Source organism: Sander vitreus, chromosome 21 (genome assembly GCF_031162955.1).
Source record: "Sander vitreus isolate 19-12246 chromosome 21, sanVit1, whole genome shotgun sequence".
Classification (NCBI taxonomy): Eukaryota; Metazoa; Chordata; class Actinopteri; order Perciformes; family Percidae; genus Sander; species Sander vitreus.
In genome coordinates this window covers 3,018,692-3,044,472 of record NC_135875.1, presented here as the reverse complement: position 1 = coordinate 3,044,472, position 25,781 = coordinate 3,018,692, and the positions used below count along the sequence as shown (strand labels likewise).

At 42.7% G+C, this 25,781-nt stretch overlaps 1 protein-coding gene across 1 annotated transcript in view; it reads right to left on the bottom strand.

The window, feature by feature from the left end:
• The window catches only part of map2k6 (mitogen-activated protein kinase kinase 6), a 41,352-nt gene extending 20,141 nt beyond the window's left edge, over positions 1-21,211 (bottom strand). The window contains exons 1-3 of the mRNA XM_078279997.1: positions 20,827-21,211; positions 3,354-3,417; positions 1,657-1,705 (exon numbers count right to left, since the gene is read on the bottom strand). Of these exons, the coding sequence (XP_078136123.1) occupies positions 1,657-1,705; positions 3,354-3,417; positions 20,827-20,917 (204 nt within the window). The 5' untranslated portion in view covers positions 20,918-21,211. The remainder of the gene's footprint in view (positions 1-1,656; positions 1,706-3,353; positions 3,418-20,826) is intronic.
• Between the last annotated feature and the right edge of the window lie 4,570 nt (positions 21,212-25,781).

The window sequence follows — 25,781 nt, the reverse complement described above, 5'->3', positions numbered from 1 at the left end:
AGAAAATTTGCTGTCACAGAGGAGGGAAGAAACTAGAAAATATTCACATTTAAGAAGCTTTACTTTTTTCATAAAAAAACTAAAACTAAAAAATGTTGGTGAATAGTTGACAACTCATCGATTAATCTTTGCAGCTCTAAATGACAGAGACTTAAAAAAGAAAGAGAGGATTAAAACAGTAATCTCTATGGGTGTCACAATTCTCCAAATCCACAATTCCATTTGACTTTTGATTTAAAAAAAAAAAAAATGTCAACAGTGAGGGCAATGTTACAATAAGAGCCACTAGATGGCAGAAGGGTTCTTTACAACAACATTTTGAGTTTCTCAGAGTTCAAGAGATGCAATTGAATGCCCCATGAGTTTTACGAGGTGCACAAGAAGGCACCATGGAGTCCCGTCGGAGCCCACATGCTTTACCTTTGTCGTTAGTTTCCATAACTCACTCACGGGGGAAGACAACTAATGCCACGCGGTGGCTTCAGGGATGCGGGAGGATTTTCTGTTGTTTCTCCTCATCTCCGACTCTGGCAGTGGTCATAGTGTCTGAAAAAGTGCAGCTGCAGGCTACCGGTAAGCTAACGTTACCCTGTGTCTTTAGCTGCATGCTACCAGCTGGAAAGCTAACGTTACACTGTGTCTTTAGCTGCATGCTACCAGCCGGTAAGCTAATGTTACCCTGTGTCTTTAGCGGCATGCTACCAGCCGGTAAGCTAACGTTACCCTGTGTCTTTAGCGGCATGCTACCAGCCAATAAGCTAACGTTACCCTGTGTCTTTAGCGGCATGCTACCAGCCGATAAGCTAACGTTACCCTGTGTCTTTGGCTGCATGCTACCAGCCATTAAGCTAACGTTACCCTGTGTCTTTAGCTGCATGCTACCAGCCGGTAAGGTAACGTTACACGTGTGTCTTAAGCTGCACGCTACCAGCCGGTAAGCTAATGTTAACATGTGTCTTTAGATGCACACTACCAGCTGGTAAGCTAAAGTTTTCTTTGGACGTGCGCAAGCAGGCGAGGGTGGAGAGAGAAAAAAATACTGGGGGAATTGTCAATCCTGCTTTTGATTTCGATTCATCATTTTGATCAATTTTCGATTTAAAATCGTGACACCCCTATTAATCTCTCATCTCTGTTTTAAAGAACATGTACAACTACCTGCACAACATAGAGCTTTGAAGTCTGGATCACTAAACACAGTCTCCTCCACTCTGCACCAAAATGCAAAACTTCATTTCTTATACATTATTCAAGCAAACACAAAATCATTCACTTTGACTTCTGGCCAACTCAAACACAGAAAAAGCAGGCAACTCTGCCAATGGAAAATTCCACTTATTTGATGAGTTTAAAATAAATATTTTTACTGCCTGTCGGGCAATAAAAGGCATTCCAGTCTCCCCACAATCAGAAGTGTTCAATGTGGCTGTAATGTTCACCGGGGCGTTCTTTACAGCCAACAGAGCCTTTACTGAGTGAGCCAACCTCTGTGGACCTTACTCAACCAAAAATACACTGGGAGAAGGGAAAAAGTAAACAGTGAGGAGTTATGCAAGAGTCAAAGGTAAGAGAAAAAATATAAACCTGAATGGGATCAGGGAAAGGTGCAAATATGAAAGTAAAATTCCAAGAAATGAGTCGAAGAAATAGAATTACCTTCTCTCCGATTGTTACACAAGCTTTGGAATCCAAATCTCTGGGGGGTCTGGAACACACAGACAGACATTTTATTACTTAAAAACGGGTTCCTTTGGGACTTCTGAGGAGTCAGAAAAGTCTCAGGATTATGTTAAAGATCTGTTTTAAAATGAAAACGTAAATGTCCACATCTCTGTTCTCTGCCAGTCTGAGGACCCCAAAAAAAATAAAGAAATGAATACTTGAATTATATTCATTTGCACTTTTCAACAAACCGAGATTTCACCTTGGATAAAGACGCATTTTCCTTCTGGTCTTTATCAGCAGTTAGCATTTGCTCAGTATGAGTGAATGGAGTCACAAACAGATAAAATAATAAAACATTAAAAACAATATATAAAAAGATTAAGAATATTATTTTTGATAAATAAAATAGATTAAAAATGACATGAATAAAATGGTTATAAAACAAAAGTTTGATTCAATTTAAAGAATAGCTCAAATTAAATTGTAATTGTAACAAATAAAATAAAAAAAGTTAATGCAATAAAAGCACAGATTTACACGGCTAAAAGCCTGACTCTTACATCTCGTCTGAAGTTGGCCTGGAACCAAAACGCCTCCGCTGCAGCAGGTTTCTCAATGAAGATGATTCACTTTAAAACCTCCTGAACATTTTGATTTTCTGCAGCTCAGAATCATTTTGGGTTCTGAGCTTCTAAGGATGTTCACGGAGGAGAAATGACATGTACACATACTTATTGTGTTGAAATTGACTGTGCAAATGTCAGGGGTGTGATGTGAAGAAATGAATATTTGAGTAACAATACCCAGGACGAGCTGATGTACTTCAGTCTACCAGGTCTACAAAGGGTATGTGCCAAACACGGGGAGACGATGAATTAAGGCTGGGCAATATATTGATATTATATCGACATCAATATATGAGGCTAGATATCGTCTTCAATTTTGGATATCGTAATTAGGGATGGACCGACTATCGGCCCTGGCCGATTATCGGGGCTGTTTTTTGGCAGTTTGCAGATTATCTGTATCGGCGTTTTATCTGCCTGATAACCAATAAAGTTTATGAATTAAAAAGTGTTCTACTTTGGCTCGGCTACAGCTCTGTGTCTGTCCCTCTGCTTCGGTTTCACTCACCACGGAGTCTGACTTGATGTCTGGGGGATTGTTTCTCATTTATTAAATAATTGCTTAAAGCATCTAAACAAAGTTTTGGAGTTTGTAACATCCATTACCTGCATGGTAAATCCAGACAGCTAGCCCAAGACGATTGTGATTGGTTAAAAGAAATGCCAATAAACCAGAGCTTAGACAGAGATAGATAAATAGGTAGATAGTTGGGCTGTGTATTGGCAAGAATCTGGCGATACGATACGTATCACGATACATGGGTCACGATTCAATATATTTCGATACTGTGCGTAAGGCAATATATTGTGAGTTTTTTAAAGTATAATTTTAGAAAAACTAATATTTAAAAAAAGACATGAAAAGTTAGTAGTAGTAGTAGTTAGTAAACAATTCAGTACACAGAAAATCAAACTGCCAGTTTGGGATTGTGGTTTCCAGGTTCTTAGTGAGCTAATTTTGATATGCTAAAGTAGGCCAAAGTTCAGCTATAGCTACATTGTTAGCTTTTAGCAAAAAGTCAGATACAGTGATTGTAAGCATAATGTAGTAAAGAGTCTTACACTGCGGCGGGGGGAGGCTGATCAAACGCCTCCCTGGGGAGCTTGAGCACCGGCTTCCTCTTACCTGAAACACAAAAAAACACACAACATCGTAGATTACTGTTACCAATAAGAGCCATTTGTTTCCAAGAAATGTCCTTTTAATATTTCTGGTTGTGAGCACTGCTGCAAATCAATATCGGATTGTTTTTTTATATTTGTATGAATGTGATGAATTGATTGGTCGTGGTTTGCTAATTTGCCCCAAAAAAATAAAACAGATTTTCAGCAAATAAGTTCAGTTTAGTATCACCAAAGCAGTTAGAACTGCGACTAACGATTATATTCATTATGGATGAATCTGTAGGTTTTTTTGTCAATGATTCATCAATTCACGATCCAGTCTATAAAGACTTTTAGTCAAGCATTAAACGATACATAAAAATATATATATCTATATTTATATATCGTGCAGCCCTACTTCCAACGCTCCTGCGTTGAATTTGAATTTTTGGATGTGCGAGTTGTTTCTTCAAAAAAACTCTTAAATGAACATTCACACACAATTGACAAAACCGTGACGCCCCTTGGCACCTTAGCTCATGTTGGCAATTCATTTTGGTTAAACTAAGAAACAGCGATTACTATTAGCGATTAAATATTGCGATTAGAAAATTATGTAATAACTGTTACAGGCCGTAGCTGGAACTACGGTATGAAAAGTTTGATCCAAATTCTTGCAAATGGATTTTCTGTCAATGGATGAATTGCCTGGGCTCTAGTTGAATCCCCTGATGTAAGTCATCGACACAAACGTCCGTGAGACTTGAGTCTGAGGGAAGTAAAAGCAGAAGCGAGCAGCCTGATGAGACTCCAGAGAGGAGGGTCCGTCTCACTGGCGGCCGAGCATACCGCAAGATGAAAGCATACTTAACTTCTTAACATAGCTTCGGTATGAGAGACCAGTTGATCAGAGTTCGTCCTGGCAACCTTTTACTCTCGTTTACCTCCAGCAACAGCTGAAATCTCATCATGTCAACTTCCAATCTGTTTCCAGACAGGCTGCTACATCTGAGATGACTCAATCAAATCCATTTCGAGATGCAAGAAAAGGGAAACTTCCAGAGCTGTAGCCAGCAACTAACGATTATTTTCATCGTCGATTAATCTGTGGATCATTTTCTCAATGAAGCGATTAGTTGTTTGGGCTCTAAAATGTCAGAAAATGTGGATCAGTGTGTTCCCAAAGCCCAAGATGTCGTCCTCAAATGTCTTGTTTTGTCCACAACTCAAAGATATTAGATATAGAAACTAGAACATATTCACATTTAAGAAGCTGACATCAGCTTTAACTTTTTTTCATGAAAAATGACTCAAAGCCATGAATCGATAACTAAAATATCTTTGCAGCTTTAGAAACCTCTATCAAACCCTGAAAACATTTAGAGTCGATGCCAATTTTCCTATATGGCAAATTTGTGCTGAATAACTGGCAACGTGTATGCGGATACATGCTGATTCGCTGCTTCTGTCCAGAGCTTATACAGCAGCCATCCGGCACTTCAAAACTCCCACTGATGCAAAATGACTCAAACTTCCTGAAGCCATTGCTCTAACAAAGACCAACACTCAGAAACGCTCCTGATGCATTACATCCAGCCTCTGATTTCTAAATTTCCTGTTGATATAGCAACTGCAGGCAGCGACCGAAAGCTCCGTCTCATCGTTGACACTTACGGTTGGATGCAGCAAGTGACTCCAGATCCTAACTGAATGTAACGTGCACTGAGAGCAAAAAGAAGAAGAAGAAAAAGAAGAAGAAGATGTCTGGCAGCTCAGGTGTGCTTGCTCCATCTGGAGGGTCTGGACTGACAGATTAATGGCCGGGCACCTTGGTAACGGGGCGTCACAGGGTGTGGCTCTGTGTGTGTGTGTGTGTGTGTGTGTGTGTTTTTGCCTCGTCTTTAGAGAGCATCTGGTTTAAACCTCCTCAGACTGGGTTGAACTGCTACGAGCCAGTCAGAGCGTGTGTTGCAGTAAACATTCAGATGTGTTCTGACACCAGGAAGAGGAGGGGCAAGCGTGACGCACCAAAGCTCTAAGGTAACATTTAAGACCAGCGCACTGTGCGCTGCCCACTGATGATCATAACATGTCATTAAGAGTAAAACTGAAGATGTGTCTTTGGTTAAAAAAAAATAAAAATAAAAAGACGTGGAACAGTTCCAGAAGAAGAAGAGAAGAATACCTGGAATGTTTCACGCTGCCTTCCTGCGCGTGAGAAAATACAAACACACGTAGCTATGGACAGAAGCGTCAGTCAAACAACGGTCCTGAAGGCATATCAGACAGACACACACACTTATGGCACTATCTTTGTGGGGACCCGTCATTGACATAATGCATTCCCTAGCCCCTTACCCTAACCTTAACCATCACAACTAAATGCCTAACCTTAACCCTTACCCTCACCCTAACCAGAACCTCATTCTAACCCTAATCCTAAAACCAAGTCTTAACCCTCAAACAGCCCTTTAAACTTGTGGGGTCCAGTATTTTGGCCCCACAAAGCTGTCGGGACCCCATAACTATACTGGACTCCCGGTCTTTGGACCCCACGAATATAGTTAAACAAGCCCACACACACACACACACACACACACAGTGTGTCCAGTGCGTCCTAGCTTGTTCAAACAGTGCAGGGTGTGACGCTGCTGTGCTATGCAGCCTTGCACCGGTGGCCTCTTGCTGTCTGCCTCCTGCTCTCAACTTTCCAAAGCAGCTTTGTTGCACTAAAATGCCAGTTTGAGCCCCTCCTACATGCATTTACACAGACAACAATAGTAACTGGAAACCAACTCTTGGCTAACACACACACATAAAAACCAGAACACACTCAGAGAGAGCGAGAGAGAGAGAGAGAGAGAGAGAGAGAGAGAGACAGAGAGAGAGAGAGAGAGAGAGAGCACCTGCACAATCCTCTCAGTGTGTTATTTTAATACCAGAAGGGTATGTTTCATCTGCATCAATAAACTGATTCCTGTTGATCACACGTTTTATTACGATACCATATTATAATGATTCTTTGGACCACAATACAATATTTACTGATATAACAGTCTACTACAATGTCAATTTGATTCAGTTCAGGGGCCTGCGACCGATACATCTCTCTATATATCTACAAAAAGCAACTCAAATATGATTTGACAGTTTCATTACTACACTCTACCAGACATTTCAACTAAAACCACGCTACTCTTTTTAATAAAAAAGAATATAAAGTGGGAATTTCAAAATAAAGGGTGCATCTTAAAGCTACAGAGCGTAGTTTCTGTCTCACCCATGAGGAATTCAAAGTAATAACAAAACGTACGCAGCATTTACATGATACAAGCCTTTCGCGATAGCTGATACAGATAATCTGCAAACTGCCAAATATCGGCCAGGCCGATAATTGGTCGATCCCTGGACATACTTTACAGACCTTAAACAGATCTTGAAATGTCAACATTGTTGTTATATGTTCTGTTAATCGGTGTGCACAAATGATACATTTAAAAGCACCAATTAGGCTTTTTCTTTGACACTTTCTCGACTCTGCACTAATGGATCCAAATCCACACCCAAAACTAATCCCTTCCTCTTGGCTCATGGTCAAACATTCCTCCAAATTCCACTGGAATCTGATTTATGACACAACCTGTTGACTAACAAAGCCAGCTTCTTTAGAAGAAGGAATGACAGGTTCCACACAAAGACAATGGATGAATAAATACTTTGCATTGCATCAACCAGGCGTGGGACTTTGTCAGATGATTGACCTCAAACACTGTCAGAACATAAGCGCCACTGTGTGATTACAATGAAGTGACAGCATCCCTTTTCTTTCTCCTCACTCACTGAAAACTCTTGTGCCTTACAGGCGCTCCGCTCCGATCATGAGACAAGAGGCAGCATGCTCCTCTGAGGAAGAAGACAGATTTATTCTGCAAACCTCAGGATGCATATTAACATGTACAATGCATTTTAGTCAACATTAATGTACACATAGGCGAGACACACCGTGAGTAATGTGGTGCTGCAGGCACAGATTTGTACGTGAAGTGCAGTAAGTCATACGGCTGCATGTTGTGGTGGTGTGGTGCAGGCGATCCAGCAGACGCGCATGCAAATCAAAGTGACATACAGCTCATGTGCAGTGACTTGTCTCTAGGGTTGGGCATCGTTTTGATTTTAACAATTTTTGATTCGACTCCCGATTCTTCCTTTCGATTCCGGGTCTTATTGATTCATACTCTGAAAGCCACAGCCACCGGGGGGGGGGGGGGGGCGGGGGGTAATTCTCCGCTTTCCATGGACCTTTTTCCACAGCAGACATGTTGACTTGTCATAGTAGGAAAAGCACAGCTGAAACTGATAACCTTAACAATGGCTCAGTTCCATCAAGTGTCCCAGTAAGCTAGTTCAGTGAGTCAGCATGAACAATACCAGGGCCTCTCCTAAGTGGAATGCAGCCATCATTAATGGTTCTGAATACACCTGTGCTTTTCCTGCTATGACATGTCTACATGTCTGCCGTGATAAAGGTCTATTGACTTGTATTGCTGGAAGGTTTCCTTCTCGTCAATTCCGTCCGCTAGCAAACAACAGGAAAACGCCTAAAAGCTGCTGTGTGGTGATCTTCAGTACCAACAGGGTAAACAACCCAGAACTTAAGTTTTTATAAGCTGCCGACCCAAAAAACTGAGCTCTTATGAAGACAAAAGTGGATACAGACGCGTTGAATCAGCAGGAAGAATGGGAAGACACTAAGCTAACGTTATCTCCGACATTACGTTTGCAGCAAGCATTTTGTTACAAAGTCAAATAATCAAATGTCTAGTCTTTAGCCTAACTATATGTCTGTAAGTTAAGCTAACACACAATACGTCGGATAACGTTAGCTTAGTGTCAGGATCCCACAGTCTCTCCAGTCTCTCTGCTGATTCCTCACTTCTGTATCCACTTTTGTCGTCATAAAAGCTGTTTTTCGGGTCGGCAGCTTATAAAAACTAAAGGCATGGGTTATTTACCCAGTTGGTAGTGAATATCACCACACAGCAGCTTTTAGGCATTTTTCTGTTGTTTGCTAGCGGACAGAATAGACAAGGAGGAACCTTCACGTAATACAAGTCAATGAGAGCAGAGAGTTGTTTTCCTCTCCGGTGGGGGCGGGACTTAAACGTGCTCTGTCTCTATGCTTATTACACAGATAAGAGGAACATTTTATTCTGATTGAATGGTGATTTACATTACGTTTAACCGGGCTTTTTCAACGTAAAATAAAGCCACACTTTAGAGCGCCGCTTACTGCGCTCCGTGGCTGCAACACAACAAGGGTCTGGAAGTACGACGGCCGCTACGGAAACCAAAACCTGCGCGTGTAATGGCCCTGACACACCAACCTGATAATCGGCAGTCGGACAGTCTGACGAGGTCAGTGACTCGAATCTGTTCGGTGTGTTCCGCGCCGTTGTCCGTTGGAGGAGCCGTCGGCCTTCATTTTGGCCGAACTGACTTGCTGGGTCGGAGGGCGGGCAGTCGGACTCACTCCACCAATCTGATTGGGATGAGTGACGAACGCCTCTCAAAATCTGACGAAAATCTTTTAAACTGACCTTTGTTGATCTGAAATGAAGACAGTTTCAGCAACTGCATGGCCTATTTCTCGCTTAAAATGTTTTCAGAAACGTTTCAGTGAACTATTTTCGTAAAATACGAGATCGTATTTCGAACAAGCTGTCATTACTATCGGCTGGAGAAGCCAGACCCACGTGACGTGTTGTCATTTCCGGTTTTCATTTCTTGTATTAAGTCTCGCGCAAGCGCAGAACGTACGCTCAAGTCGGCGTCGCTTCGGTGTATTCCAAGGCACTTTTTGGACCTCGGGGAGCCGACTGATCAGTCCGACTGCCTTTTCTGCCGACGGTCAGCCGTCGGGTTGGTGCGTCAGTTCAGACCAGAGATTCACGACGAGCTGAGTTGAAAATTGCAACTTCTTGCAACGAGCCGGTTTGCAGCGTTCTGAAACCTGCCAGTTAACACCAATAAGACGAGACGGTGTCTCATCTCCATAACAACGCCTCTCTGTACTTTTGCCTAACTGCCAGGCTTTTTGTAGCTAAATATATTATTATTTGTGTTGTCTAAATATGAATGTGGATAACGTTAGTGATAGTGAGATGCTTGCTACAGTTACACTTCTAGTGATGAAATGGCGAAAACACGTTTTATTTCTCAGATTCTTTGCTTTGTTCTAACGCCGCTGGGCGCTCTCTCTCTCTCTTCAGTCACTCTCTATCTCGCTTGACCATAGATAGGTCATTTTATTTAGTCAGCTATAGTTTATAGTTGACTTTAAAAGCTGACTTCTCTATTGGCTGTTGAAACAGGAGACGTCTCTTACGTTCTTAAAGCAGCTTCAACCAGACTTGAGCAGCTGAGTCGCAGCGAAACCATCAGCTGGTTTGAGTCGAGCTGAGGCGGGCCAGTTCAGACCGCTGAAACTGCGACGTTCTAAAACGGCTTTGTCTCGTCGCGAATCTTTGGTCTGAACTGGGCTTTAAATTTGGAACAGACGATCGGATTTAAAACCGATTCCAATAAAAAAATAACGATTCCATTGGAATCCAAAATTTTCAACGGTTCCAAGTTGGAACCGGTTCTCTATGCCAAATCCTACTTGTTTCAAATGACAGGAAGGCTGGATTCAGAGCTGGTAAACCTGCTGCTACTGACTGAGGAGAAACAGCAGAAAGAGAAGAGCGAGCAGAGGTGTAGGAAAGAGAGAGGAGGTGGCGGGGGGGGTCGGAGGGGCAGCATATTATGTAATCGATGTGGCTGGCAGGAAGAAGCATGTGTTCCTCTGCTTTGTATCACACAATGATGGAAAGAGTGTTCAGATTCTTGACTTAAAAGTAAAAGAAATTAAAGCTGAAACAGTAAGTCAATCAATCGATCCGTGGGTTGACAGAAAATTCATCAGCTGCAATTTCAGTTTAGTCATTTAATTAAAAAAATGTCCATAATGAAACACTGGTTTGCAGCTTCTCAAATGGAAATATTTGCTGGTTTGCCTAATAATTTGTGATAGTAAATTAATTATATTTGGAAATTGGGAGTGTTGGTCCCAATTTTTCACAATTTTCGGTCTATTTATAGACCAAATTATTTATCTATTAATCAAGAAAAATGTTGGAAGATTCATCGATAACTAGAATAATTGTTAATTGTTGCAGCGGGTACATTTTAACTACAAGTCTACTGCTGGTATACATAGTACAATATTACCCTCTGAAAAGCAGTGAAGTCAAAGTATTCAACGAATCCTCATACAGCGGTTCGTAATGTCGCTGTTCTACGCATGTGCAAAGATGGTTGAGATAAGCACTGACCTTGATTGGCTAGGGTCCAGATAAGCCCATTGTTCAGGGGGTAAGTTCAAAACAAATTGGGTTTCCGGTACAGATCAGGGAGTGACATGTATAATATCTTACGAAAAGTTAAGCACACATCTTCATGCGCAATCCTACGAATGTCCAGCAACACGAGCAATCAGTGTGCATGCGAAAGCCCTTGCTGTGCAGAACCTATAGACAACAACACTACTAAAAGACTAAAAGATTGCGGTTCAGGTGGTTTGTTACAGGTCAACATTGACCCGTTCATCCACCCCGACCTCCTCCCTATGCAGATTTTGTCACCCTTTATACCTCCTTGCCTGACTTCCTCCTTGACGCAGTCCTGCATGTACTGGCTCACGATTCTATGGGTCACATATTAATTATAGCGCTTTACTTTTCAAAGTACCAACAGTGAACGAGAACAGCCTGCCAGTCTGTAATCGTGCATGTATACTTAACCGTGTTAAGCTCCGGTTATGCGCCTGTGCATGCTCTGTAAATTATCACTGCCCCTCCCCACTCTGCTGCAGTGGTTTTTAACCCTGAAATAGAAGAGAGCAGTTGGAAGCAAAAGTGCCAAAAACATCAGCAAGCTTTAAACCTTAAAAAAGCAAAACATGCAATAATTAAATCCCCCTTTCAATACCATGGATACAGAGCCACTCCGCTAGCCATGCCAAAACACACGCAGCGAAAACAAAATGTTTTCCCCCAGGAAACGCTGGTTGGTTCCTCGGGAGTGTTTTAATCCAAACCACGATCTTTTTTCTATACTTAACTACTCGTTTTGGTGCCTAAACTTAACTGTCATCGCCGCATGACGCTCACTTTTTCTGGCTAAACTACACTTGCATGGCCCCTGAAAGGCCCGTCATCTGCGGGTGCCTGTAGCCGGCTCAAAGTCACCTATTGGCGGCTGAATCAGAATCAGAAAAGCTTTATTGCCAAGTACGTTTTTTTACACATACAAGGAATTTGTTTTGGTGTTGTAGGTGCATGTCACATATTCTCTAAAATAAGTTAAACAGAACAAACATGTATGTATGTATGTATGTATATATATATACACACATACACACACATACACATATATACACATACACACACACACAGAATGTATTAAAAATAAGAGAGTAAGAATTAAGATAAAAAGAGCCGATTAAGTACAGTGGCATGTAGAGCCAGATGGGGGGTGTGGAGAGAGTCAGGGTGGTTTCCGGGCCTTGTTAATAAGGCTAGTGGCAGAGGGGAAAAAACTGTCCTTGTGACGTGAGGTTTTGGTCCTGATGGACCTCAGTCTCCTGCCAGAGGGGAGTGTCTCAAAGAGTTTGTTGCCAGGGTGGGAGGGGTCAGCCACAATCTTTCCAGCACGCTTCAGAGTCCTGGTGGCGTAAAGGTCCTGGAGCGGCGGCAGATTGCAGCCAATCACCTTCTCAGCTGACCGAATGACACGCTGCAGTCTGCCCTTGTCCTTGGCAGTGGCAGCAGCGTACCAGATGGTGATGGAGGATGTGAGGATGGACTCAATGATGGCTGTGTAGAAGTGCACCATCATTGTCTTTGGCAGGTTGAATTTCTTCAGCTGCCGCAGGAAGTACATCCTCTGTTGTGCTTTCTTGACGAGGGAACTTATGTTCAGCTCCCACTTGAGGTCCTGGGAGATGATAGTTCCCAGGAAGCGGAAAGGGTGAGAGGGTGATGGGGGCAGGTGGGGCTGAATTCTTCCTGAAGTCCACAACCATCTCCACTGTCTTTAGAGCATTGAGCTCTAAGGTGGGGGAGGTGGAGGTGATGCACTGTAGCTGTTGGGAGGTGTCGCGGGGGATGGTATCAGGGAAGACCCTTTGTTGGGAGGTGTTGAGGGGGATGGTTACAGGACTGACCCATTGTCCATCAAAGCAACAGCAGAACTCGTTAAGGTCGTTGGCTAGGTGTCGGTCGTTGGTGGAGTGGGAGACTTTGGGCTTGAAGCTGGTGATCTGTTTGAGCCCTCTCCAGACAGAAGCAGTCGTTCGCTGAGAACTGGTTTTGGAGTTTCTCAGAGTACCGTTGTTTAGCCTCTTTCTCCGCCTTGCTAAACTTGTACTTTGCTTCTTTAAGTCTGTCTTTGTCCCCACTCCTGCACGCCTCTGCCTTATCCAACCTTAACCTTCTGAGTTTGGCTGTGAACCAGGGTTTGTCATTGTTGAAACTCACCCTGGTGCATGATGGAACACAGCAGTCCTCATGTATGACGTCACAGCCTCTGTGTACTCATCCAGACTGTTGGTAGCCGTCCTGAACACATCCCAGTCAATAGAGTCCAAACACGTCTGGAGATGCTCCACAGCTACACTGGTCCACTTCCTTGATGTCCTCACTACAGGTTTGCAGAGCTTAAGTTTCTGCCAGTAGGGTCAGGTGGACTATGACGTGGTCAGATAGTCCCAGTGCAGCACGGGGGACGTCGTGATAAGCATCCCTGACTGTGGTGTAACAGTGATCCAGAATGTTCTCCTCTCTGGTCGGGCATTTAATATGCTGTCTATATTTAGGTAGAATATGAGTGAGGTTTCCTTTGTTAAAGTCTCCAAGGACAATAACTAGGGAGTCCGGGTTGGTCCGCTCCACACACAGTATCTGGTCGGCGAGCATGCGCTGTGCGACCTGCACGTTGGCCTGCGGCGAGATGTAAACACCGACCAGAATGAATGAATGGAACTCACGGGGTGAATAAAAAGGCTTATGATGAAAGATTCCAGGTCAGGAGAACAATGCTGCCGTCTCATCGTTGCACCAACCGCTGTTGATGATTCCTCCACCTTTAGTTTTGCCGGACAGATCCGTGTCTCTGTCCGCTCTGTAGAGTTGGAAGCCTGCCAGCTGCAGCGCAGAGTCCGGTATTAATCCACAGAGCCACATCTCCGTGAAGCACAAAACAGTAGATGAAGAAAAGTCCCTGTTTCCCCCCCAACAGCAGTTGCAATTCTTCCAACTGCCGCTGGTAGCCGGCGTCCCGGAGCTCTGTAGCAGCTAAATACAACCAGCAACTGCTGCTCAGATTTTATCATTCTATGACACTACAGACAGCGCTACATTACAGCGCTTTACTTAGTTGAAAATACTTCTACTTTAGGTATATAATATATGGTCTATTGGTGAAGTAGCATTGATCTCTTTTGGGGGGGGGGGGAAAATCGCTCCCTGCCACTTTCCGACTTATGTTTTTGACAAAGGTCAACGGAAAGAAAAAGCCTTAGTCCGACCAGTTGTACGTTGGCAGAGCGCCACCTACTGTACCGGAGGTAGAGTTACTCCCGTCATTCTTCCCTGCTCATGTGTACTGGGAGGCCTGGCTTAATCTGGTTATTCACTTAACCGCGGTGAAACCATACCCCGGTTACTGCTGTGCATGTAAACGCATAGTGAGATAGTGAGCAATCTAAAAATATCCCATTTCAGACAGTCTCCAGATTATGTTGCATAACTCAAATACACAATTCCTCCCTTAATTCTTGCTGAGCTCAGCGTCAAACTTGCACACTGTGGTAGTCAGTGTGGGTTCATTAAAAGCAGCAGTACACATCGGTTCCAGTGATTCGCAGCACATGAGCTCAAGCATGCAGGGAAATGCCAGAGCGAGGCCACAGGAGATGGGGGTCTGCGCGCTACTCACACTTTCTGAAAAGGAACAAATATAATGCTGACAGGAAGGTTTGCAGGGGGCGGTCAGAGTGTGCAGAAACAGAGACAAGCACGCAGAAACACTGTGTGTGTGTGTGTGTATGCATGTGTGTGTATGCATGTGTGTGTGTGTGTGTGTGTGTGTGTGTGTGTGAGGGCGGATGATGCGTGATAATGAGCTCTGGATCATGGGTGTTACACGGCGCCCGCTGCTAACCTACACATGCACTCAGGCTGGAATTCCAACAATCCCAAGAGTTCTTCAATGGGATTCCACAGAGCCGGAGGAAGACAGCTCAATGTAGCAGCGACACAAGGAAGGACAGGAAAAGACAACAACACACAAGAGAGCAACCCAGGACAGAAGGGAGGGAAGGGGGGGGGGGGGGGATTTGAAAATAACTCTAGTCTGAGCCCTCGGCTGCTTGGCCCTCCTCCGACCGCTCTGGCAGTTTGTGAGACACTGTATACTTCCAAAGATGGCAGCTCCTTTAGGTTACAGCTGTTGAAATGTCCTTTGGGAATCATGTCGTCACCGGCTCACGCTACACTTCCTGTGAACTTGGCTCAATTTGAATGATACTCGCGAAGAGCGGAGAGGGTCGAGGTATCAGCTTCAGGTCGCCTCGGAGCAAGAAAGCTGCATCCAGGGTTTTCCCATGGCAAGACGACGTCCTCAAATGTCTTGTTTTGTTCACAACACAAAGATATTCAGTTTACTGTCACAGAGGAGAGAGGAAACTAGAAAACGTTCACATTTCAGAAGATGCGATCAGAGAAAAATGACTCGAGCCGCTTTAAACAATTATCAAAAGGATTGGAGATTAATTTTTAAAAACAGTTGACAACTTAAGCCCCTGACGCACCAACCCGACGGCCGACCATTGGCAGAAAAGGCAGTCGGACTGATCAGTCGGCTCCCCGAGGTCCAAAAAGTGCCTCAGAACACACCGAAGCGACGCCGACTTGAGCGTGTAATACGTCTGTATTGTCGCCCAAAAAATGAAAACCGGCAGCTGATTGGACGAATGAGTCACGTGGGTCTGGTTTCTCCGGAAATTCAAAGCCAGACTTTTCATGGCAGCTCGTTCGAATACGATCTCATATTGTACTAAAATAGTTCAGCAAAACGTGTTTCTGAAAACATTTTAAGAGAGAAATAGGCCGTGCAGTTGCTGAATCTGTCTTCATTTCAGATCCACAAAAGGTCAGTTTAAAAGATTTTCGTCAGATTTTGAGAGGCTTAGTCACGCTCATCCCGCTCGTCATTCCGGGGTTAGCACTCCACCAATCAGATTGGTCATGGAGTCCGACTGCCCGCCCTCCAACGCAACAAGTCAGGTCAGCCAAAATGAAGGCCGACAGCTCGTCGGACGGACGACGGCACGGAACACACCGAACAGACTCGAGTCACTGACCTCGCCAGACTGTCCAACGGCCGATTATTGGGTTGGTGTTTGCAGCTCCACAAAAATGTATCAAGGGATTTCGGTTATGCAAATAATCTTTAGTTGCAGCCCTACACATTTAAAATATTCCACAGACTCTTTTCTTTCTAGACACATATAAAGACACATGAGCCAAGTTACCGGAGTTCTTTTTCTGTCCAATCGCAGCTGAGGTGCTAATTGGAGCTGGTGATGACTCGTTTTATTCAACACACAGGTGTAAAAGCTGCTGACTGTAATGGCAGCATGGAGAGCAGTCCTCATGTTGCTCTGTTACAATTACAACGGTTTAAAAAAAAATTCCGCCCAGAGAAAACAGCTGCCGATGGCGGTGCAGCCACTTTGCTTAAGCACCATCCACATGTGAAATGTTTGGCAATAACTGAATTCCTATTGGGAAGACACAATGCATGCAACTTCAGTGTAGCGCAAATATATTTGGAAGGAATTTGGAATTTGAGCTTTGATCTTTATATTTTTTTCTCAGACAATTCAGAACTGTGATTTAAACAGAAGAGTTGCAGGTTGAAGAGTACACATGCATTAGAGCTGCAAAGATTCATCAACTATTAAATGAAATCCCCAACTATTTTTGATAATCGATTTATCGGTTTGAGTCATTTTTTACGATCGCAGCTTCTTAAATGTGAATATTTTCTAGTTTCTTCACTCCTCTGTGCAGGGGCGTAGCACAAAATTCTGGGCCCTGTAGAAAGGCATTTTCTATGGGACCCTCCCCGCATCCACAGCTATTCAGTCTAGCATCTTTTTGGGCCCTCCTCACATGAGGGCCCTGGGTACTCAGTATTAATCAACACTGAAACTAATTGTTAGTTGCAGCCCTAGCATGCATTATGCAATTAAGTGGAGCATGCAGCCTGCAATTAATGATATTATTTGCATCCACTATCTTGCAGTGCAAAGCTGTGCTACGGTGCGACACCGCTCCCTCCCCTCATGTCAACAGTGAAATCTGGAAACCTGCTGCCATTACGACCATGAGGGTTACTCCAGGTCAGGTTGAACGGAGACCTGGATTTATGGGTCTCTCGTTTTCAGCACACACTTATCTTAGCTTTACTGCAAAAAAAACAGTCACAGTAACATCTCACGGTTGCATCATACCTCTGCTTGCATGCCTGATACAAAGCTAAAACAGAAACAGGATTTGTTGTAAAATGTCCTTAATATTGCTGCTATAGCTCTTGTAATCAGAGAAGTTGCTGCAGTCTGAATACATGCATGCTTACTCGGTCAACCCCCCCCCCATGCTCTGAACAATTCTACTGTTATTGCAGCAACAAAACAAAAAAAGCCACTGTAGGCCTGGAATTGGACCAACAATTGGCCCGTCGAAACAGCAATTTTAGTATCCGTGCAGCTGAAAACGCAGCCTCACATTTGCATGACAAACGGGACATTTGTGCAGGGGAGCGACGGCCGGCCGAGGCTGCAGGGGGGGGGGGGACACGAGCTGGGAGGGCCACTGTCATTCTGTCACATCGGCCAGCCGAGCACACACCAGCACTCAGCACAGCACAGCGCACAATGGTTAGGGCTTTAAAAAAAAGTGTCCGGGCCACACAGGGCAGCGCTTGAGAAAGAGACGCAAGACTTAACATGCATCTGAGCCAAATGAAATGAGAATAGAAGGAAACCAGCAGCAGAGTGAAGGGACGCACTCCGACATGATTTCCATAAAACACAAGGACATGATGCTTATTTTTAGCTTTGCAGATTTGTACTCATTTCTTTGAGTGGTTGTAAGTTATACAACGCTTTAATGTTGTACAGTCTGTGTCTAAACAGTCTGTGTGATCAGACAGTTCCCTGTTTGATCGGGTTTTTGCCAATTTTTGGCTATTTTATTCATGCAAAGTTATTGTCCAGCTGCTTGTGTTCAGACATCATTTAAACATTAAAACATCCAAGAAGATACAAGATTGTGCGAACTGTGTGAAAAAGGAGAAGTTGAGAATAAATCCCATTTTCTTTTGTATTGTCCTTATTATGATGAGTTAAGAAGATCCATCTTAAATGAAACTTCTCTCAAAAATTTGAAAATCTAAATCTATTATCACAAAAGCAGCAAAACAGCAGCAACTCTCACAAAAGACGAGCTGGAACTTAACGACGAATTGATTATCAAAAATGTTGATTAGTCGAGGACTAAGCCTCTTTATGTGGGCGCGCGCTCTACCAGGTGAGCTACCCAGGCGCCCTCAATAACTATTTCTATAACATTACTAAGGATTCATGCTTTCACACCGCCCCAGCAAAACTATTTATCGGGCCTCGAGGTGACTGACAGAAAGTAATTTTGTCCTTTTTTTGTCGTACTACAAAAAGTCAAGTCAACAACGTATTGTAGTGAATGATGGACCTATCGATTAATCAACTAACTGATTATTCTTTTAGCCTCTAGATCTGTGTGTGCGTTAAGGCTGCACAATATGTCAGGTTTTTTTTAAATCATCATTGCAATATCAACTGGCGCAATAAAGACATCGCGAAAGACACCGAGGTTATTGACGTTAGTTGAATGAAAATATCAGCAGAAAACTGCACTTTAAACGTAGCTGTCATTCTTTCCAGTCATGTCTTTTATATTCAATTCAGTGTTCAATTTGTTCAATAAAATAATCTTGGAAATGATTTCCTTTTGACTGGTTGTAAACTCAACAAGCAGTTTGTTGTATTTAAGCAGAATACCTGAAAGTAGAAGAAATGCACATCTGAGTACACATTAATACCTCTTCATTTAACGCAAGTAATATCATCATGGCGATCTTCAACACACTTCCTCGTATTGTGCAGCCCTAGTGTCGTTTTCTGCAGCATAAAACATCAATGAATAACAGAAACCTACTTCTGCTCTCAGGAAAGTCCCAAACCGACTCATTCATCTAGAGTAACAAAAAAAATGTCTGTGCATTATTCATCATCATGAACTGGCTGCAACAAGACAGTTCCTCTGTGTAGCTGGGCGGACAATGGACTGTTCCAGATAAACACTGTGAGGCTCTGACCATCGGGGGCTCTCGCTCTGTTTATCTCTGTGTGTGTGTGTGTGTGTGTGTGTGTGTGTGTGTGTGTGTGTGCGTGTGTACAGAGCTGCAAAGATTCATCGATTACTTTATCAACGATTTTGATAATCGATTCATCCGTTTGAGTCATTTCTTTATGAAAAAAAGTAAGTTCTCTGATTCCAGCTTCCTAAATGTGAATATTTTTCTAGTTCCTTCACTCCTCTGTGACAGTAAACTAAATATCTTTGAGTTGTCGACCAAACGAGACATTTGAACACTGATCGACGTTTACGTCCATTTTCTAAAAATTTTTATAGACCAAACAACTAATCGATCTATCGAGAAAATAAACACATTAATCCACAATGAACCTAAGCGGAAGGAGTGTTGCAGCCCTGTGTGTGTGTGTGTGCGTTTGTGTGTGTGTGTGTGTGTGTTCTGCATGTTGTGCAATGAACCAGCCTCAATTTGGACTTCTTGGAAAACACAAGGGGAGGAAAAACGCCTGAGCTGCTTTCACTGCAGCTGCTTGTTTTTTCTCTGCAAGCGAGCAAGCTGCATTCACGGCTGATCTTTTAAAATGCTCTCAGGCTGCTCGTGCTAGTTGCCGAACAGCGATAGAGTTGGGGTCAAAGTGAGACATGCGTGCCATCGTTTGCATGCTGAGAGGGAAAAAAAGCTGAACATCCGTGGACACGCAGCCACCCAGGGGTTTGACACATGTCCAGTAGCCTGCATGGACAGACGCATGCAGCTGACAGAATGGGACTTTCTTGCTTGGCGACTTGTGTTTTAACAGCCGAAAGAAGCCCTCGCGTTCTTAACACTCAACGCCACTTCAATGCTCACAACCAGTGGTGGAATGTGACTAAGTACATTTACTCCAGTACTGTACTTAAGTACACATTTAAGGTACTTGTAGTATTATCTTTTCCTGCCACTTTCTAATTCTACTCCGCTACATCTCAGAGAGAAATATTGTATTTTTTACTCCACTACATTCATCTGACAGCTTTAGTCACTTTACACGTTAAGATGTTTGCACACAAAACATATATAGTTGGTCAAATATGATGTTTCTATTATTATTATAAATTAATACCCCACAATATATTGGGCCTACAAGTACAGCTGAAATGATTAGCCCATTAGACACTTTTACATTTCCAGTTTCTAAAATGAGGATTTCACTGCATTGGAGTACTTTTACTTTTAATACATTAAGTGCATCGATGATAGGCTACTTACACACTATTACTTAAGTAATATTGTCAACGCAGTATTTTTACAGCATGGAATTAGTAGTACTGCTACTTTTGCTTAAGTCAAGGATCTGAATACTTCTTCCACCACTGCTCACAACACATTCTATTATTAGATTTCCATTTTTCTGTCCCAGAAACAGAAACAAATCAACACCCCCCCCCCCCACCCCACCCAATGAACACTCCAACTTGACCCGCTGACAGCTGCAGGGCGGCTGTCATGTCAAGTTGCCCTCCTGCACCAAAACCCCTGCACGCGATACTATTTACCTTGAGCAATGTGCACGAGCCATGCATCAACTCGTGCAAGAGGTTGTTTTTTTTTTAATTATTATTCTTCTTCTAAAGAGTTGCAGTGTCCTTCGTGGCTATATCTCGTGACTATTTAAAGGCGCCCTGTGCCTGTTAACGCTGCTAATATAGCGCCAATATGAGTGAGTACACACGGCACCGTCCTACCAGGAACTGTGTAAAGGGGAAGATCTTAAAACAGGAAATGCAATTGACCCCTTCTAAAACCATGTAACTTTCACATGCACCCCGGCCGTGTCCGAGCCGCAGCGGGTGCATGTTGCAAACCGTGCAGCAGTGATTGCATATCGCTTGTTTGGTTTTTTTTGCACAGATCGCTTTCATATTCTTACCTCCCTTTGGCTGAGACATTTCCCCTTTGCTTTGATGAGGGGGAGGGGAAGCACAAAAGACTTTGCCTTCTTTCTCACTCCCTCCCTCCATCGCCCTCGCACTGGAGCTTCGGCGGCTTGCCTTTTTGCAACCAAGATGCAAAAATACAAGCCTCGATCTTCATGCACTTTGAGCCTTTTTGCGTCCGAAGCGTGCGTGTCCGTGCAAAGAGCGACGGTACAATTGCACAGCCGCCGCAGACGACGGGAAAAGAGGTAATTTTTTTGCAAATGCACTGCAAAGAATTCTCCGCAGCACTTACATGATGGGCCAAGGCTGGCAGCTGAAAGCTCCTAACTTGGATCAGTGTGAGCCCCTGCGAGAGAACGTTCTTCCTGCTTGGAACGCAAGGGATCCTGGGAAATGTAGTCTGCAGCGTCTAGGCAGCTTATTTATTTCCATATCCGAGCTGTGTTTGTTGAACTACTGGCGCTTTAAATACAGTGTGTTGTGCAGTGTCGATATGTGACATTTACTCATATAATACGCTTTAGTACAAATAGCATCGGCTACATTTACTTTGAATGTCAAAAGTTAAAGTTATTATTACAAAAATGGTGAATATTGCTACTGATGTACTCATGTGTAAGCAGCATTTATATAGCTTATTTGTTGCTGGTAAAGGTGGGGCTCGTTTTAAATACTTTAATAATTACATGCTTGGATTTGGCGTGTGTGTGTGTGTGTGTGTGTGTGTGTGTGTGTGTGTGTGTGTGTGTGTGTGTGTGTGTGTGTGTGTGTGTGTGTGTGTGTGTGTGATGTTTGTCGGGTGACCATACAGATGTTTGTGTTTTTTTAATGTTATTTGTTGACTGTTGGAGCAGACGATGCAAGACAATATAGTCTTATCTTATTTATTTATTTTAATATATTGTATTTACACATTATTAAAAAAAAACCTAATCTTGATCTTACTCGTCATTCTCACACATTTCATTTGGATTTGCATAATCTTATGAAGGTATGTAGGCTACTGTTTGGTAGTTTAATCTTAACAATGCCTTTATTTATTTTTATATGCCTACATTAAGACAATTACAAAGTCAGCCTATTATCACCTCAAGAATATATCATATATGTCTCAGCAGGATTTGGAAAACTTGTCACATTTGCATGACTTGTCCTTGACTTCAAAATGCTCCTGTTTTATTCTCGTTTTTTATTTTTAATTGTTTTTAACTGCTCTTTAATGTTTTAATGTTTTATGCCATTTGCTGAAATGTGCTGTACAAATAAAGCTGCCTTGCCTTGCCTTCTAAACGTATCATATTGTGATTTTTTTTCTTTCTGTCAACATCTATTGCATGTCTGTAATGTTGGGTTGTATAAATGAAATCGACTTGATTGAAGTCAAATGAACTGGTTTGCAGATGCAAATCTGTTGACGAGTGAGGTGATGAAAAGATGAAATCACACAATCAGGACAATTTCAGTTTACTTTTCAAACTTTTGTAAACATCTTTATTATCAGGTAACATTGATTAATGCAACAGTGAATCTAAGTAATGAACTAATAACAAGGTAATCTGACATCTACAGTAATGTGGTGTGAAGGCTTAGAAGAGTGGTTTTGTAAATACATTATGTAGCAAACCAGGGGAAACAGGCCAGGCAATCTGGCACAGGGGGCGGGTCCATAAACTCAGATTGGGGGGGGGTGATGGAGGGAGTCTATCTGCCTGTGCAAGTGCTATTGTCACCCAAAAATGAAAACCGGCAGCTGATGGGGCGAACGCGTCACGTGGGTCTGGTTTCTCCGGAAATTCAAAGACGTACTGTCATGGTGGCTTGTTCAGAATACAATCTCATATTGTACTAAAATAGTTCACCGAAACGTGTTTCTGAAAACATTTTAAGCGAGAAATAGGACGTGCAGTTGCTGAATCTGTCTTCATTTCAGATCGACGAAGGTCAGTTTAAAACGGTTTCGTCAGATTTTGAGAGGCTCTAGTCACACGTTCCGTTCCCCGTTTCCGGGTTAGCGCTTCACCAATCAGATTGGTCATTTGAGTCCGACTGCCGGCAGTGCCCGCCCCACCGATTTATACATGTCAAATCGGCCAAAATGAAGGCTGACGGCCCCTCGGCCGGACGACGGCACGGAGCACACCGAACAGACTCGAGTCCCTGACCTCGCCAGACTGTCCAATGGCCGATTATCGCCTCGGTGTGTAGTAGGCTTTAGGATATTGGCTGGAAAAAGGACTGACCTCTCGCTCTGCTTTAAACCCTCCCAGGACAACACCGCCTGAAGACTGACAGACTCCGGACGGGAAGAATCCTGAGTTAAAGTTTGTTCCACTACCCTTTTCCTGACTTAAGTTATTAAAGAACACTTTATGTTAAAGCCAACTGTCTGAGTTACCTATTTTTATTGTGAATTGGGCTTTCAAATCCCCTGGGTTGCTACAATGATGACTAAAGTAAAAATGTGCCTGTTGGAGCACCTGAAGTCCAACAGGATGAACATTTGGTTCCCAGGAAGCTCTGACTTTGCAATTCGCAAGTCAGAAATGTGTGATCTAGGCCAAGGGTGTAGGTTTTGCTTCAACATTGGGGGGGGGGACACGTTATAACCATGGGCCTGGGGATCCTCCCAGAACATTTGGAGCATCAAACACTTCATTTCTTGCATTCTGGTGAATTTGTATGCAACAATTTATGGAGCAAATGTCTTTATTTATGTGAAGGAAATCATTATCTGTATTGTTCAAAACTTTCTGCATATTCAAAACATCACACGTGTTTCGGGATGTTTCTTTTAAGGAATCATGAACATCTCAACAACAAATCTGTTTTTGCAAAGCCAGAAGCTCCAATGTTTAAATCTACATGAAATCACAAGAAATAACATCTGTATTTTTTTCTGGGAGGGTTGTTTCACAGTAGGCAACAGAAATGATAGGCTCCTGTTATCTTAACGTTTGTCAGCGCCATGGCTCAATATTTAAATAATTTCGACAATGTGGATGAGGTCGTTATAGTTCGATGACCACCTGTATTCATTTGAGCCAGAGTACAACGTTACAGAGAGAGAGAGAGATCCTTGTTTTGCGTACATGTTTTGAGCCCCGGTAATTTTTTACTTCTTTTGGGGAGAGGGTTGTTTTTCATATATATTTTGAGTGGGGACAAATCTACCTCTTCTTAATATTGGGGGGGGGGGGGACAATGAAATGCTGCGTTATTGACTTTAGACTTTAGACTTTTTGTTGGTCAATGGCACGATAACTTTCCGCTGCCTCAAGATAGCAATACACCAAGAATGCACCTGAACACACCTCCCTGTAAGACCAGCACGCCCATGATGGGTGCAGGTGCATTTGCTATTTAAACGACGTGAGCGCTGGACGACAAACTGACAACTGCGTCGCTCTTAAACTAGCAAAGACACTTGCGTCGGCAAGTCCGATCAACTTGTTGACATGTATGCGGTTGAAACAGCTGTTATATGTTAACTGTTTAAACCTCAATATCTAGATGTAGTTTGAAGTACAAATCCCAAAATCAGTGCTTACTGGGTGAGGAATTACAACTGTGACCTTTAAATGTAAATTATGTAAAATAGCACCAAAAATACAGAGAAAATGTAGCAGGAACAGAACCTCAAGCGTAAAGGATAAGACTGGCGATATTCTATATTTTTTCTTATTGTCAAACAAATCCCATGAAAAGACTGAAACCTACAATGTGTTTGTCTGTTTTTTCCGACTACCCGTCTATGGCTCTCAGACCCAAGAACATTGGTTCCTACTAAAATCTTTAAAAAAAATTAAAAGAATAAAAAAGGCTCACAAATATATCTTTTTGTTTCTTTAAATGCTCAGTAATTTCCTGAAACAGCTGGTAGTTTTTAGCAAACATCACTCAAACAGGAGTAAATAGCGTATATGTTGGGGACTATTTTCAGCGGCGGATTACTCCCCATTTGGTGCTCTAGTGAGTATTTGTGGCAGCAACATGGTGTGTGAGATTGAGTCAAAATAAACTACAGTGTATGTGTTCATCTGGGGGACATGTGTACATGTGTAAATCATACACATGTCCCCGAGTGCAAATGTGTGGCTCTTTGGTGTGTTTTTAACAACAATGGAGCTCTATGGCACAGAGGAAGAAGATATACAGTATATCAGGCTGATGATCAGGTGATACAAACACAAGACTAGTTAGTGGATACAGTCACTGTTGTTTTGGTCTTTTCGTGGAATATGTTGACAGTTAGAAAAATATACACACATGTTTCATCATGACTTTACACTCATGTTACATCATGATTTACAAAATGCTCTGAGATAGTCATGAGTCAAGCTTTGGTGTGTTAGTTGCCCAATGAAAACAGCCATTATATGAGGCGAGACAAATGATCCAAACGTCACACACGAGGAGGATTCAGATCCCCACGATGTGATATGAGTGAGATGTCGCTTCACCATAAATGTATATATATATATATATATATATATATATATATATATATATATATATATATATATATATACACACGTAGATGCCGCATCTGGCTTGTGAGATGCATCTCTGCCGCCGCCATCTTGGGACAGACATCTGACCCTTTCTGACCATGGAGACTCATAAAAACTAAACTTTAGTGCAACTTTTGTGCTATGGAATAACATTATACAGATGAAAAAAATGTGTTTTGTAATATTTTACTGTTACGAACATCTTCAATTTAATGTCACAAAAGGTAACGTTAATCTTTCTTTAAAGCTAACATAAAGTTAGCTTAAGTGACTGTCCTGATACTGAATTAAGCTAATGCTAGCTTGGGTCAGGTCGACGTATCGCTCCAGTAAATAGCAGCGGCAAATGCGTTATCTACGTATACATATACTGTATCTATGTCGCTTCACAAGGTTGGATTGTGTTGAGTGAGGTGATTGAGGAGGGTTAGGGC